This window comes from Bubalus kerabau, chromosome 6 (assembly GCF_029407905.1).
Source record: "Bubalus kerabau isolate K-KA32 ecotype Philippines breed swamp buffalo chromosome 6, PCC_UOA_SB_1v2, whole genome shotgun sequence".
Taxonomy (NCBI): Eukaryota; Metazoa; Chordata; class Mammalia; order Artiodactyla; family Bovidae; genus Bubalus; species Bubalus kerabau.
Genome location: NC_073629.1, coordinates 93,886,078 through 93,899,162, shown reverse-complemented (window position 1 = coordinate 93,899,162; position 13,085 = coordinate 93,886,078). Strand labels below are relative to the sequence as shown.

The following is a 13,085-nucleotide window of genomic DNA, read 5'->3' as shown; positions in this document are numbered from 1 at the left end:
TACAGAGCAACTTCCAATATTTCAAAATTTTTCCTCAGGCTACTCTCGTGAATCCAGTCTTCCTTCAATTTCAGGCCTTGCTGCAGGCCACAATAGCCCTCAGCATAGACCACCTAAACCCGAAGGACTGGTACTAGGCTACAGAGCCTTTTTCAAGGGCTGAAAGGGGCGGAGTTTCCAACCAACCGGTGAATTCTCGCCTTGAACTTTGTCCGCTTAAGTTCCCTAGCACTTCCCTCCCTACACAGACAACGCCGGTGTCTCCACGCACGCGCACGTTTCCAGTTCTGCCCGCCCCTCAGCCGCCTCCTGTTGCTTCCCTGACCCCAAGAGCTCAGGCGGAGCTGCGGCTTCAGTCTGCGCCAACCTCAGACCTCAAAGCTTTACGTCCGCTACGTCCGCTGCGCCCGCCTGTGCCTACAGTGGTTCGAACAATGTCTTTGGCCGCTTCACAGTCTCTGCTCCGGAACCGGGTGTTTGTGGTGGGGGTTGGGATGACCAAGGTAAATAGAGCCGTGAGTCCCCGGAGGTGGGCTCCCTGCTCGGCTCAGCCTGGGTGAGGCCGCGGGAGCCCTGAGTGACCGGGAAACGGGGGTTGGGGTGGGTTGTGGGGTGTCAGGACTTGTCGCCGTCCGTCTGTCTGCCCTTCCTACCGGAGGGCGCCACTGGCTTCTCACCGCCCAGCTCGGCTCCTTGTCTGTGAGGCATCAGAGTGGCGACTCGGATGGGTTGCGATGTTGATGTCTCTGCGGAATCATAATGTCGCAGTATTGTTCTGCTGCTATATGTTCCTCCTTCTTCCCTTTTCTTCCTGGGGCGCAGTTTGTTAAGACCTACTTAAGATCACCCAAACTCCGCACCTCCTTTGAATATGGGTGGAAACCTAAGTTGTGTGGACTTGTAACTGAGGCAAGGTTTGGCCCATACCCAGAAGGAAAGCAGGTCGTGAACGCCGCCAGCCCTGCACTTACAGGAATACTCCGTGTTGGATCCCTTCTCAGTTGCAAGTGTAGGGGTAGAAATCTCAGTAATGCTCAGCGTCTTGGCACAGGTGGCAGGTTTTCTACATCCTCCGACCTTTGCGTTTCTCACATGGTACTCTGCTTGGTACTCAGGAGGCCAGAGGCAGCTACAGTCTCGCTTGATTGTATTTCTTGACATGCTCACTACCTTTGTGCTCTGCTGCTGCTAAGTCGCTTCAGTCGTGTCCGACTCTGCGCGACCCCATAGACGGCAGCCCACCAGGCTCCCCCGTCCCTGGGATTCTCCAGGCAAGAACACTGGAGTGGGTTGCCATTTCCTTCTCTAATGCATGAAAGTGAAAAGTGAAAGTGAAGTCACTCAGTCGTGTACGACTCAGCGACCCCATGGACTGCAGCCTACCAGGCTCGTAGAGAAAACAACAGAAAGCAAAGCAACAGAGGCATAAATAAGTTTGGGACGAAACTATCAGTACTTTAGCATCACCTCTGTGCTCTGTGCTCTAGTGATGCTAAAGTACCCATAGTTTCGTCCCAAACTTTTTTATGCCTCTGTTGCTTTGCTTTCTGTTGTTTTCTCTACTTAAGACCATTTGTCTTCACTTGGTTAACTTGTTTGCATTTTTAATACTCCCTTCCTAGGACAGAGCTCGGTCCCTACCTCTTTTGTCTCTTTTTTTTGTCTTTTATATTTTTTCCTATCTCCTTTTGAAGAAAATGGGCTGCTTTTCTGGGTGCCTGATGTCCTCTACCAGCATTCAGAAGTTGTGGAATTTACTGGGCGTTTAAATGTTCTTTTGATGAATTTGTGGGGAAGAAAGTGGTCACCCCGTCCTATTCCTCCGCCATCTTAGGACCACCCCCCTTGTTTGCATTTTTTAAAAGATCAATTCAGATCTTCTAGGAGAAGTTCTGATTCTCCTGACTGTCCCATAGAGCCCTGTACTTAACCTCTGTCTTAGTACTTTATATTTTATCCTGAAATTCTGTTTACATGTCTATATTCTTCTTTTGCATATAGCCATCTCCCAGGTTAATTAATTGCTATACCGCTGCTGCTGCTGCTGCTAAGTCACTCCAGTTGTGTCCCTCTAGCACTTTGAAAATGCCTTTTGCTTGAAGAGCTCAGTAAGTGTTAGTTGAACACTATTAAATGCATATGCTTTGTGACAGAGGGTTCCTATGGGAAGTTCTCTTTCCACGAAAACAACCTTAAACTTGAAAAAGTCCTGCTCTGTGTTTCATAGACAGTTATGTATGGCAGAAGGGCAAGGGAAATCTAGGGCATCTTTTTATAAGGGCAGTAATCCCATTCCTTTAAAAAAAAATTATTTATTTGGCTGCGTCAGGTCTTAGTTGCAGCACATGGGATCTTTAGTTGTGGCATGTTGGATCTAGCTCCCCAACCAGGGATCAACCCAGGGCCTCCTGCATTGGGAGCTCAGATTCTAAGCCACTAAACCGCCAGGGAATATCTTCAAAAAAACATTTTTTTTTTTTTAATTTATATACTACTCCCCTCTTGAGGGCTCCATCTACATGATTACCAAAGACCCAAGTTCTTAAGGAATGCATAATATGGCGAAGGAAAGGGTAAACCATTTAAATATGATGTATTAGGACATTTTGGAGAAGGCAGTGGCAACCCACTCCATTACTCTTGCCTGGAAAATCCCATGGACAGAGGAGCCTGGAAGGCTGCAGGCCATGGGATCGCTAAGAGTTGGACACGACTGAGCGACTTCACTTTCACTTTTTACTTTAATGCATTGGAGAAGGAAATGGCAACCCACTCCAGTGTTCTTGCCTGGAGAATCCCAGGGACGGGGGAGCCTGGTGGGCTGCCGTCTATGGGGTCGCACAGAGTTGGACACAACTGAAGCGACTTAGCAGCAGCAGTAGCAGGACATTTGGTTAAGTGTAGTAGATTGGAAATATGAATTTATCTCTTTTGGTGCTTTCCAACTCTCACAAAAATGACAGTAAAGAAATTAAAGTATTAACCCATCAGGGTGAAGTGACTAGGAGAGGAAACAGTAGAACGATGTCAGAAAAACAGTGGATGATTAAAAGCTGATGGAAGTGTGGTTATTGATTCAAAACAGAAACTCAGAGCCCAAGTTCTTGAAGAAGGATTATACTGGTTAGGTCTTCCTGCAGAACTTGAGAAGGTTTAGGACCTGCATGTACTAGATGTCAAGTAAGGTGGGAATGAGAGGAGGGAAGAAAAGCACTTCCCTGGTATAATTGGATTCCAAGATCCTTTTTACCACTAGATCACTATCAGATCCTTGTCAAGGTATTGGAGACTTGTTCCCTGGAGAAACTGAACTGATGCGTCTCTAGAATCATCTGACCTTTAGGTTTAGTGGAAGGCAGGAGTGAGGCCCAAGTTGAAAAAAGGGAATTAAATGGAATTCTGTATAGTATTAAATGATAGTAATTACCAGCCCTGTTCCCAGAGCACTGGTGATCAGATACATGCTAGCTTCAGGACAAATTTTGGAAATTATGTGAAAAGACTCCAGAGAAAAGTCAGATTATCACTCTACTCAAAGGGAAAGATTTTAATTGACTTGAGTATAGCAAGAGTATGAAAAGTTGATTGATATTCTTTTAAATTCAACATTGCTTTTAGCCTGTCAGAAACTCCCGCTTTTCATGTTTTAGTCTAGTATTAAAAAAGAATATCCACAATTATCTTAAAAGGCTATTAAAGTCCTCCTCTCTTTTCTAACCACATATCTGAGGTCAGATTTGCTTCATAGACTTCAACCTAAAAAATAATGCCAAAGGTTGAATGAAGAATCAGCTGTGTCAGATGAAAGAATTCACCTGCCTTCTATGAAAGCAGATATTAAAGAGAATTGCTGAAGTGCAAAACAATGCCCCTCATCAGTTTTTCTTGAGGGGAATATAATAATTTTTAATAAAATTATTTATGTTAACATATAATGGGTTTTTTTTTGAGTGAATTGTTATTCTAAATGTCCTGTTATATGTGCTAATAGGGTAAATATTGGTAACTATAACCCTCATGATCAAAGTTCTGGCATCTTCAGTGATTTTTAGGAATGTAAAGCCGTCTTGAGACTGAAAAGTTTTGAGAATTACTGGTTCTAATCATTGAGTACTAAGAGCTACTAACAACACAAAGAGAGAAAACCATATGCTTCCAGATGAAAAAATAGACCACTACTGATAGTTTTGCCAAAGAGATAGAGTGAGTCTGTAAGATTCTGGATCCGGCTGCCAATCTGTGGGACAGAGAACAGAGGAACAGGTTGAACTGTATGAGTATGCGATCTACAAAGTCCAGAGTGTGGGAAACTACTGTCCCAGTGTCTGGGTTCTTTAATAGATGTGTTGAGAGGAAAAACATGTAGTGGAGGGGAACCTGTAAATTAAAAGAGAATTTAAAAGACCCATATTTTTTTTTAAAAGGCAAGGCTGAAATATAGTGTCCAAGACACTTGGGTGATAGAACTACGAAATACTACAAGGAAGCAATTATTATAAGGATCAGGATAATAATTATTTTGGGGGTGAGGCAGGGTTGAAGTAAGGGACAGCATGTTTAGAAGAGTGTGTGGAGTGGCAGGGAAAGTTTTGTTTTTTAGTTTGTGTGGTTGTTGTCAAAGATAAAGGTAGACACTAGGTAAAGTGTTAGGGCAGATTTTAATAAATAGTATGCTATTGCAAAAGTCCAATGTGCAGTAACTTTATATACATGTGAGTAGAGAAGAGGAATCAGAGAAGCTTGAATAGAATTTGGTGAAGGAGAGAATATTTGTCAATGATTACAAGAGTGTTTGCTTAAACTTTAAAAATGAGGCAGTTAACTCCAGGAAAAACAAAACAAATTGCTCAATGAACCACATATAATCATAATATACAACCTGGCTCAATAATAAGCAACATTGTCTTAATAAGGTAAGCACTATGTAATGATTTAATTTAAAACTTGTGTTTCTACTGTATAAGGAGGATGGAGAACTGTAAATATATAAGTGAGGTGGTCTAAGAGACCTAATTCTCATTGTCCCTTATTTAAGACTGTGATATAATTTCTTAAATTGATAAGTCAAGAAATAACAGTATCAGAATATTTAGAAATGTGACATTTTATAAAAGAAATATCTGAAAGGATTGAAAATGGATGTTTTGGGAGCAAGTAAGACTAGTGAGTGGAGGGCAACAGATTGCTATTTTTATTATAGGCTTTAGGGTAGGTTTTTATTTATTTTTTGCATTTCTTAGGAGAAGGAAATGGCAACCCACTCCAGTGTTCTTGCCTGGAGAATCCCAGGGACGGGGGAACCTGGTGGGCTGCCGTCTATGGGGTTGCACAGAGTTGGACACAACTGACGGGACTTAACAGCAGCTGTTGACTTTCTTTTTCTTTCATTTACCTAGCTCCTACTCATCCTTAAATACCTTATTTAAATAAATATCAGTTCCTCTGGGAAGGCATTCTAGTCCTCTGAGGCTGGGTAGTTGTCTCTCCCAGATCATTCTGTACTTAGGACCCTGTTGCATAATTGCCTGTCTTCCATTAAATAAGTTCCTTGTGGGTACAAACTGTATATTATTTATTATCAGAGTCCAGCAACACTGATAGGGACTCAGATTTTTTTTGTTTAAATGACTAGATGAATGTATTTCTGTGGTTCTCTCTTGTGAGAGACTATCACCTTAGTGTTTCTTTTTGTTATCTTTTGTATTTCTAGTTCACAAAGCCTGGAGTCGAGAACAGAGACTACCCTGACTTGGCAAAGGAAGCAGGTAAAAGAGAATATTTAGATCTTTGAACATTGTAGTTTATTGTGTGGTCTGTATTGATTGTGGAGCAGCCTTGCAACCTTCACGGGAAGTTTTTTCAGGCCCAAGCAGTCTAAGCTTAGGTATCAGTTGTTTAAAGGGAATTCTGGCTTCCAGAGATCAAATTGCCAACATTCAGTGGATCATAGAGAAAGCAAAGGAATTCCAGGAAAACATCCACTTCTCCATCATTGACTACATGAAAGCCTTTGACTGTGTGAATCACAACCAACTGTGGAAAATTCTTCAAGGTTTGAGAATACCAGACCACCTTACTTGTCTCCTGAGGAACCTGTATGTGGGTCAAGAAGCAACAGTTAGCACCTTACATGGAACAATGGACTGGTTCAAATTGGGAAAGGAGCATGACAAGGCTATTTATTGTCACCCTGTTTATTTAACTTACATGCAGAGTATATCATGGGAAATGCCAGGCTGAATGAATCATAAGCTGAAATCAACATTGTCAGGAGAAATATCAACAGTCTCATATATGCAGATGATACCACACTAATGGCAGAAAATGAAGAGGAACTAAAAAGCCTCTTGATGAGGGTGAAAGTGGTGAGTGAAAAAGCTGGCTTAAAACTCAGCATTCAAAAACTAAGATCAAGGAATCCGATCCCATCACTTCATGGCAAATAAAAGGGGAAAAGGTAGAAGCAGTGACAGATTTTATTTTCTTGGGCTCCAAAATTACTGTGGATGGTCACTGCAGCCATGAAATTAAAAGACGCTTGCACCTTGGAAGGAAAGCTATGACAAACGTAGACAACATATTAAAAAGCAGAGACATTGCTTTGCTGACAAAGGTTTGTATAGACAAAGCTATGGTTTTTCCAGTAGTCATGTACGGGTGTGAGTGTGAGACCATAAAGAAGGCTCAGTGCTGAAGAATTGATGCTTTCAAATTGTGCTGGAGAAGATTCTTGAGAGTCCCTTGGGACAGCAAGGAGATCCAACCAGTCCATCCTAAAGGAAATCAGCCCTGAATATTCATTGAAAGGACTGATGCTGAAGCTGAAGCGCCAAAACTTTGGCCACCTGATGAGAAGGGCTGACCCACTGGAAAAGACCTTGATGCTGGGAAAGATCGAAGGCAAACAGAGAAGAGGGCGGCAGAGGACAAGATGGTTAGATAGCATCACCGACTCGAGGGACATGAATTTGAGCAAACTCCGGGAGATAGAGAGGGACAGGGAATCCTGGCATAGTGCAGTCCATGGGGTCACAGAGTCGGACCTGACTTAGCGACTGAACAACAAAGGCTTCCCACACATGGAGACCTTGGAAACTTCATGGTCCCATGAAGTTGTTTAGGTACAGTCCTCCTGTGAAGCCTTCCCCTTCCTCCTTTCCCTGTCAGATTGCTGCCAGGCAATTCAGAAAAGATTATTCTCATTTTTCATTAAACACTCCTTGTGTCTCCAAGTACTTGTGCACTCAGTGTTCATAAATTAGATTTCATTTCAACTCCATTATACAGGTCTGTGTTTACTATATGGGAATCAGAGCATCTCTGTCCCCCAAAAGGAAGGTTCATGAGATTTAATTAGCTGATGTTGATTCTCTAGGTGTATAATATTCATTCAGTGTTTATCATTTGGTTGTTAAATCTTTTCCTCCTGACTATTGTCTCCAAACAGCTTCTACTTTTCTTTGAAATAGGAAATGCTTTAATCAATTTTTCTATGTATTTTTTGTTCTATTTCTTTTAGTTAGTTAAAAGTGGTTACTATAAAAATATATGGATAGAATATTTTGATTATAAGATGGTAATGTTGAGATGAAGTTATTAAGTTTGAATTTACCTCTGGAATTGTCTAATAACAAGAAATTCAGCTTGATTGCCTCTATTTACTGATTACAATTTTCTTCTTTTGCAGATATTGTTAGGAAAATAAACTCAATTTAAAAAAAGGAATTTTTATGTAGAATATACTTTTAAAACTTAGCTTTGTTTTGATAAAACCCCTTGGTGCCAACTGTGAGAAGTGAGAGGGAGGTGAGAAGTGCAAAAGGGTGACTCTGTTCATGTATCTGATGTAGTTCCAGGTGAGTATGTTCACCTTCAGCCTACATCAGTCATGTGTAGTTCAACATGTATCTAAGCGTGACTTGGCAGGGAAGCCCGTGAGATCCTGTAAATGATTTTGTTCTCAGCCCTCTGGGCTTACTTGTCAGCTGTGGTGTTGAGGCAAGAGAATTGGTTTAATGGAAGTCTTACCCTCTAATTCTCCAAACTGGTTTAGGAGGTTCTGCTACCTTCCCCGCCCTCAGTATTCCCTAAATGCACAGTGTGGAGGGAAGCACAACCAGCAGGATTGTGTCCTGACACATTATTTAGAGACTTCTTACTCTTTACACAGTCCTGCCCATCTTCTTTCCCTCAGAGAAAGGTTAGGAATCCCTCTGCAGCTAAATGCAAAGTGGTAAAGCCACACCATGTAACTCTCTGAAACTGTTTCCGATATTGAAAGTTACTTCTGTGCTTCCTTTGTTTTCTAATCCCTTTAACATTTTTACTTAATAATGATTTAAATCTGAAAATGTATGAAGACAACCTGGTGTTAGGAGAAAATGTGCAACAAATATTAAGGAGTGCATCCGGGTCACTTGGGAAGATTCAGTCAAAGTCTGGTGTACAGATCTTAGAGCCTTTGCCCTCTAGTACGGAAAATAAGGCAAGTTCACATACATGGTGAGTAGACCATGGGAGGTGCAAGATGCTTTGGCCACTTAGAGGAATATCAGAGCACAGGCTAAACTTACACCTTTTCACCATAACTCATTCTCTCCTACTAATTATAAGAGCAAAGCATGTTATTTATTGGAACATAGATATATATATATATATATATATATATATATATATATATATAATAATGAAAACAAAATTTGTAACCCAAGCCTGAGACAGTGCACTAAGTCGTGTCCGACTCTTGCGACCCCATGGACTGTAGCCTGCCAGGCTCCTCTGTCTAGGGGATTCTCCAGGCAAGAATACTGGAGTGGGTTGCCAGCCTAGCAGCTGTTAATATCTTGGTGTGTTCTCTTTTAATATTTTTTTTCTATGGCTTTCTGGGATCATATTCTAAATGTGTATCATGATTTCTAAAACTTATTATTATAAGCTTTTCTCCTGTCACTTAAAACTGAAAAAAATTAAATTTTCATGTTTCTTTGTATATTTATGCCATATTAAAAATTTTTTTTAATTGTTTATTTTTAATTGAAGGATAATTGCTTTACAATGTTGTTGGTTTCTGTCACACATCAGCCTGAAACAGCCATAGGTATACACATGTCCTCTCCCTCTTGAACTTCCCCTCTCCCTCCATTCTGACCCACCTGGCTAGGTTGTCACAGAATACTAGGCTGAACTCCCTGTGCTACAGAGCAGCTTCCCGCTAGCTATCTGTTTTACACACAGTTACATAGATATTTCAGTACTACTCTCAGTTCGTCTGACCCTCTCCTTCCCCCGCTGTGTCCATAAGTCTACTCTCTATGTTTGTAGGTTCATCAGTATCATTTTTCTAAATTCCATATATACACGATATTTGTTTTTCTGACTTACTTTACTCTGTATAACAGTATGCTATCATTTTTGTTGTATATTTGCTTTATAGCTTTTTGATATTTTAGAAGAATGATAGTGAACATCTTGCTGAACACAAATATTTGTTCTCATCACTGGTTATTTTTGAGGACAAAGCCTAGAAGTAGACTCATTGGAGCAATGAATATAAACAGTTTTATCAGTCTTGACAGATTATTTTTCAGACCATTATTAGTTTTACTGGGATCATATAAGAATGCTCTTTTTTTTTTGCTCATACATAAAGCAGGAAAAGAAAGCTGGTCTGACTAAATCAATCCCATGGTCAATCATACATATATCTTCTTAAGTTAAAAAATCTTTAAAGTGATACGTTCATTTGGTTAGAACACACACACACACACACACACACACACACACACATACACACAGATGGTTTATACTTCCCAGACCTCTTCTGGGGCAACTTCTTTTAACTGTCTTGGCTTTAGTTCTTCTGTTGGTTACCTCCCTATCGCTAAATACTCTTTCCACCACAATTGTTCTCCTTTTCAATTTATCAGTTTTAGATATCTGTTTGCTTCTCACTATGGTAGATAAGGATTTAGGTCAATCTTTTCTCTAGCTTCCACTCTCCTCTTCTTATTTTCATAATTTCTCTCAATTCCTCTAGTGGTCATTTCTACACCTTTGGATAGCTTCCTTGAAGCTTCTTTTCTTGTTCCATAGACAGGGTAATCTCTTGATCCTGGCTTTGTAAGATGATCGTATGAATGCTCCCACAGTTCCCCTCCTCAGCACTGACATTCTATCTTATTTTGCCCTCTAAATGAGCGATAGAGCAACAGAAATGAATAAGACACCTTGTCATTAAGGAGCTTTAAGACTCTTGGGGTTTAATATATTTATAGTTAGGTATACAGTTAGAATAGGAAATGTTAAATATCAAGAAGGTGGTGTGAAAAAGTGTTACAATAGCTTAGAGGAAGAAATGATAATTTTTTTAAAAATTATTTTTTATTGAAGGATAATTGCTTTACAGAATTTTGCTGTTTTCTGTCAAATCTCAACATGAGTCAGCCATACATAAGTATACATATATCCCCTCCCTCTTGAAGCTCCTTCCAAATGATATCTTTTGAAAGGTAAGATAACTTCTGAAAGGCTGAGATGATTTGATGAAGGATTTTCATTTGAATCGATCCCTGGGTTGGGAAGATCCCCTGGAGAAGGAAATGGCAACCCACTCCAGATTATTGCCTGGAAAATCCCATAGACAGGTGTTGGGAGGATCCTGGCGGGCTATAGTGCTTGGGGTCACAGAGAGTCGGACAGAAACAGCAACTGAACACAATAGAGTTAGAGAGCGACTAAACAGCAACAACACCCTGGAGTTAGCTTTACTCTGGTCAAACTCTAAACTTATTTTTACTCACTTAAAGTGCTATGTGATAAAACTTTTTTTGTTTTTATAGGCCAGAAAGCTTTAGCGGATGCACAGATCCCTTATTCTGCAGTGGAGCAGGCATTTATTGGCTATGTGTATGGTACGTGGAGACTATATATTCTAAAAGTTGTTCACCTAAGTCTGTCATCAACTACATAAACAATACAGAAGAATTTGTGAATTTTAACCCTCAAAACTCAGAATTCAGGGTCTTATTTTCATTATTTTTAGAATTTCCTTATGTGTCAGCCTAGTTTAGTACACATATATATTTTGCCAATATTGTGTTGCCAATAAAGGGGACAAATTTACATTTCTTTTTCTTGGGGATGGTCTTGATCATTGCCTGCTGTACAATGTCAGGAACCTCTGTCCATAGTTCTTCAGGCACTCTGTCTATCTGATCTGATCCCTTGAATCTATTTGTCACTTCCACTGTATAATCATAAGGGATTTGATTTAGGTCATACCTGAATGGTCTAGTGGTCTTTCCTACTTTCCTCAATTTAAGTCTGAATTTGGCAATAAGGAGTTCCTGATCTGAGCCGTAGTCAGCTCCTGGTCTTGTTTTTGCTGACTGTATAGAGCTTCTCCATCTTTGGCGGCAAAGAATATAATCAGTCTGATTTCAGTAATGACCATCTGGTGATGTCCATGTGTAGAGTCTTCTCTTGTGTTTTTGGAAGACAGTGTTTGCTATGACCAGTGCATTCTCTTTGTAAAACTCTGTTAGCCTTTGCCCTGCTTCATTCTGTACTCCAAGGCCAAATTTGCCTGATACGCCAGAGATTTATATCTGATAATACACATGAAATATTGCTTCCTTTATCATGTAACCCTACCCAGATTGAGTTGTTTGCTATTACTTGGTCATTTCTCTACTTTCCTACCTCTGTGTCATGTAAATAAAGTGCATATATATATACTATGTTTTGAAAATTTTTGTATTTGCAGAATAAGTGGTGCTTCATGCTGAAACTGTTTCTGAGTAAGATGTCCATGTTTTATGTTAGACAAGGGCATAATACTATAAAAATATAATGTAGTGTTATATTGCTTTGAAGCTCCATAATTGTCATGTTGCATAGATAATTTTCTTTTTTCTATGTAGGTGAGTCTGCCAGTGGGCAGAGGGCTATCTATCACAGTTTGGGACTGACTGGAATTCCTATAATCAACGTCAACAATAACTGTTCCACTGGCTCAACTGCTTTGTTTATGGCCCGGCAACTGATTCAGGGTGGTGAGAAGTGCCTATTTGTCTAGTGTACTTAAATAGATGTGGGGTTATTGCCCTTCTTTTACGATGTCTCCATATGACCCTCAGAGGGATTGCTTTTTAATGTATTTTTTTTAATAAAAATTTTGATATATACTTTATATAGCACAAAAGTGTAGAATTCAGTGTTTTCAATATGTTCCCAGGTTTATGAAACTATCAGCAGTGTTTAATCTTAGAACATTTGTATCACCCACAGAAGAAAGCTCTACCCATTAGCTATCACTTCCCATTTCTCCCTCCCCACAACCCTTGGCAACCACTAATTTACTTTCTGTCTCTATGGATTTACATATTCTGAACATTATATTAATGAAATCATATAATATATGACCTTTTATGGCTTTTTTCACTTACTGGAATATTTTCACAGTTCATTCATGTTTTAGCATGTATCAGTACTGCATTCTTTTTTGTGGCCAAATAGTAATCCATTGTATGAATATACTACATTTTGTTTACCCATTTATCAGTTGATGTACACTGTGCTATTTCTACTTTTTGGCTTTTATGAATAATCCTGCTATAAACATTTGTGTACAACTTTTTTTGTGGCCATATGTTTTCCGTTCTCTTGGATATATATCATAGTCTGTATTTCCAAATGTTCTAGGCTCCCTCATTAGGCCTTTTATTCTTTCTTCTGATTGTTGATTCTTGCTCTGCTACTTGGTATTTTAATTGTTGGAGCTTTATAATGTCTCACTGTTGGATAATACTAGTAGCCCTTTTGCCCCCTACCTTGTTATTTTTTTTTTTCTTTTTTTAAAGAAAAATTTTGGCAGTCCTGCTTGTTTTGCTGTTCATTTGAGCTTTAACATCATTTTTAGATGCCCCCTCTTTCCAAAAATAGTTCTGTTGAGATTTTGATCAAGATTCTTTAAAATTTTTTTAAATTTTATTTAATGTTTAAAAATTCACAATTAGCTATTTGTATTTGTTCTTCACTGGAACATATTTCCACATTAATAAAAAGTTTTATTAACACTCAAAATC

General features: G+C 39.6%; 1 protein-coding gene across 3 annotated transcripts in view; it reads left to right on the top strand.

The window, feature by feature from the left end:
- The first annotated feature begins 242 nt into the window (after positions 1-242).
- LOC129655438 (sterol carrier protein 2) overlaps positions 243-13,085 on the top strand; it is a 115,877-nt gene continuing 103,034 nt past the window's right edge. Inside the window, exons 1-5 of one of the 3 annotated variants that reach the window (XM_055585854.1) lie at positions 420-503; positions 5,711-5,765; positions 7,688-7,856; positions 10,839-10,910; positions 11,922-12,053. In XM_055585854.1, coding sequence (XP_055441829.1) covers positions 12,029-12,053 — 25 coding nt within the window. In that variant the 5' untranslated portion in view covers positions 420-503; positions 5,711-5,765; positions 7,688-7,856; positions 10,839-10,910; positions 11,922-12,028. Of the gene's footprint in view, positions 504-5,710; positions 5,766-7,687; positions 7,857-10,838; positions 10,911-11,921; positions 12,054-13,085 lie in introns of all 3 variants that reach the window. The other 2 variants (XM_055585852.1, XM_055585853.1) reach the window with 2 other exon arrangements.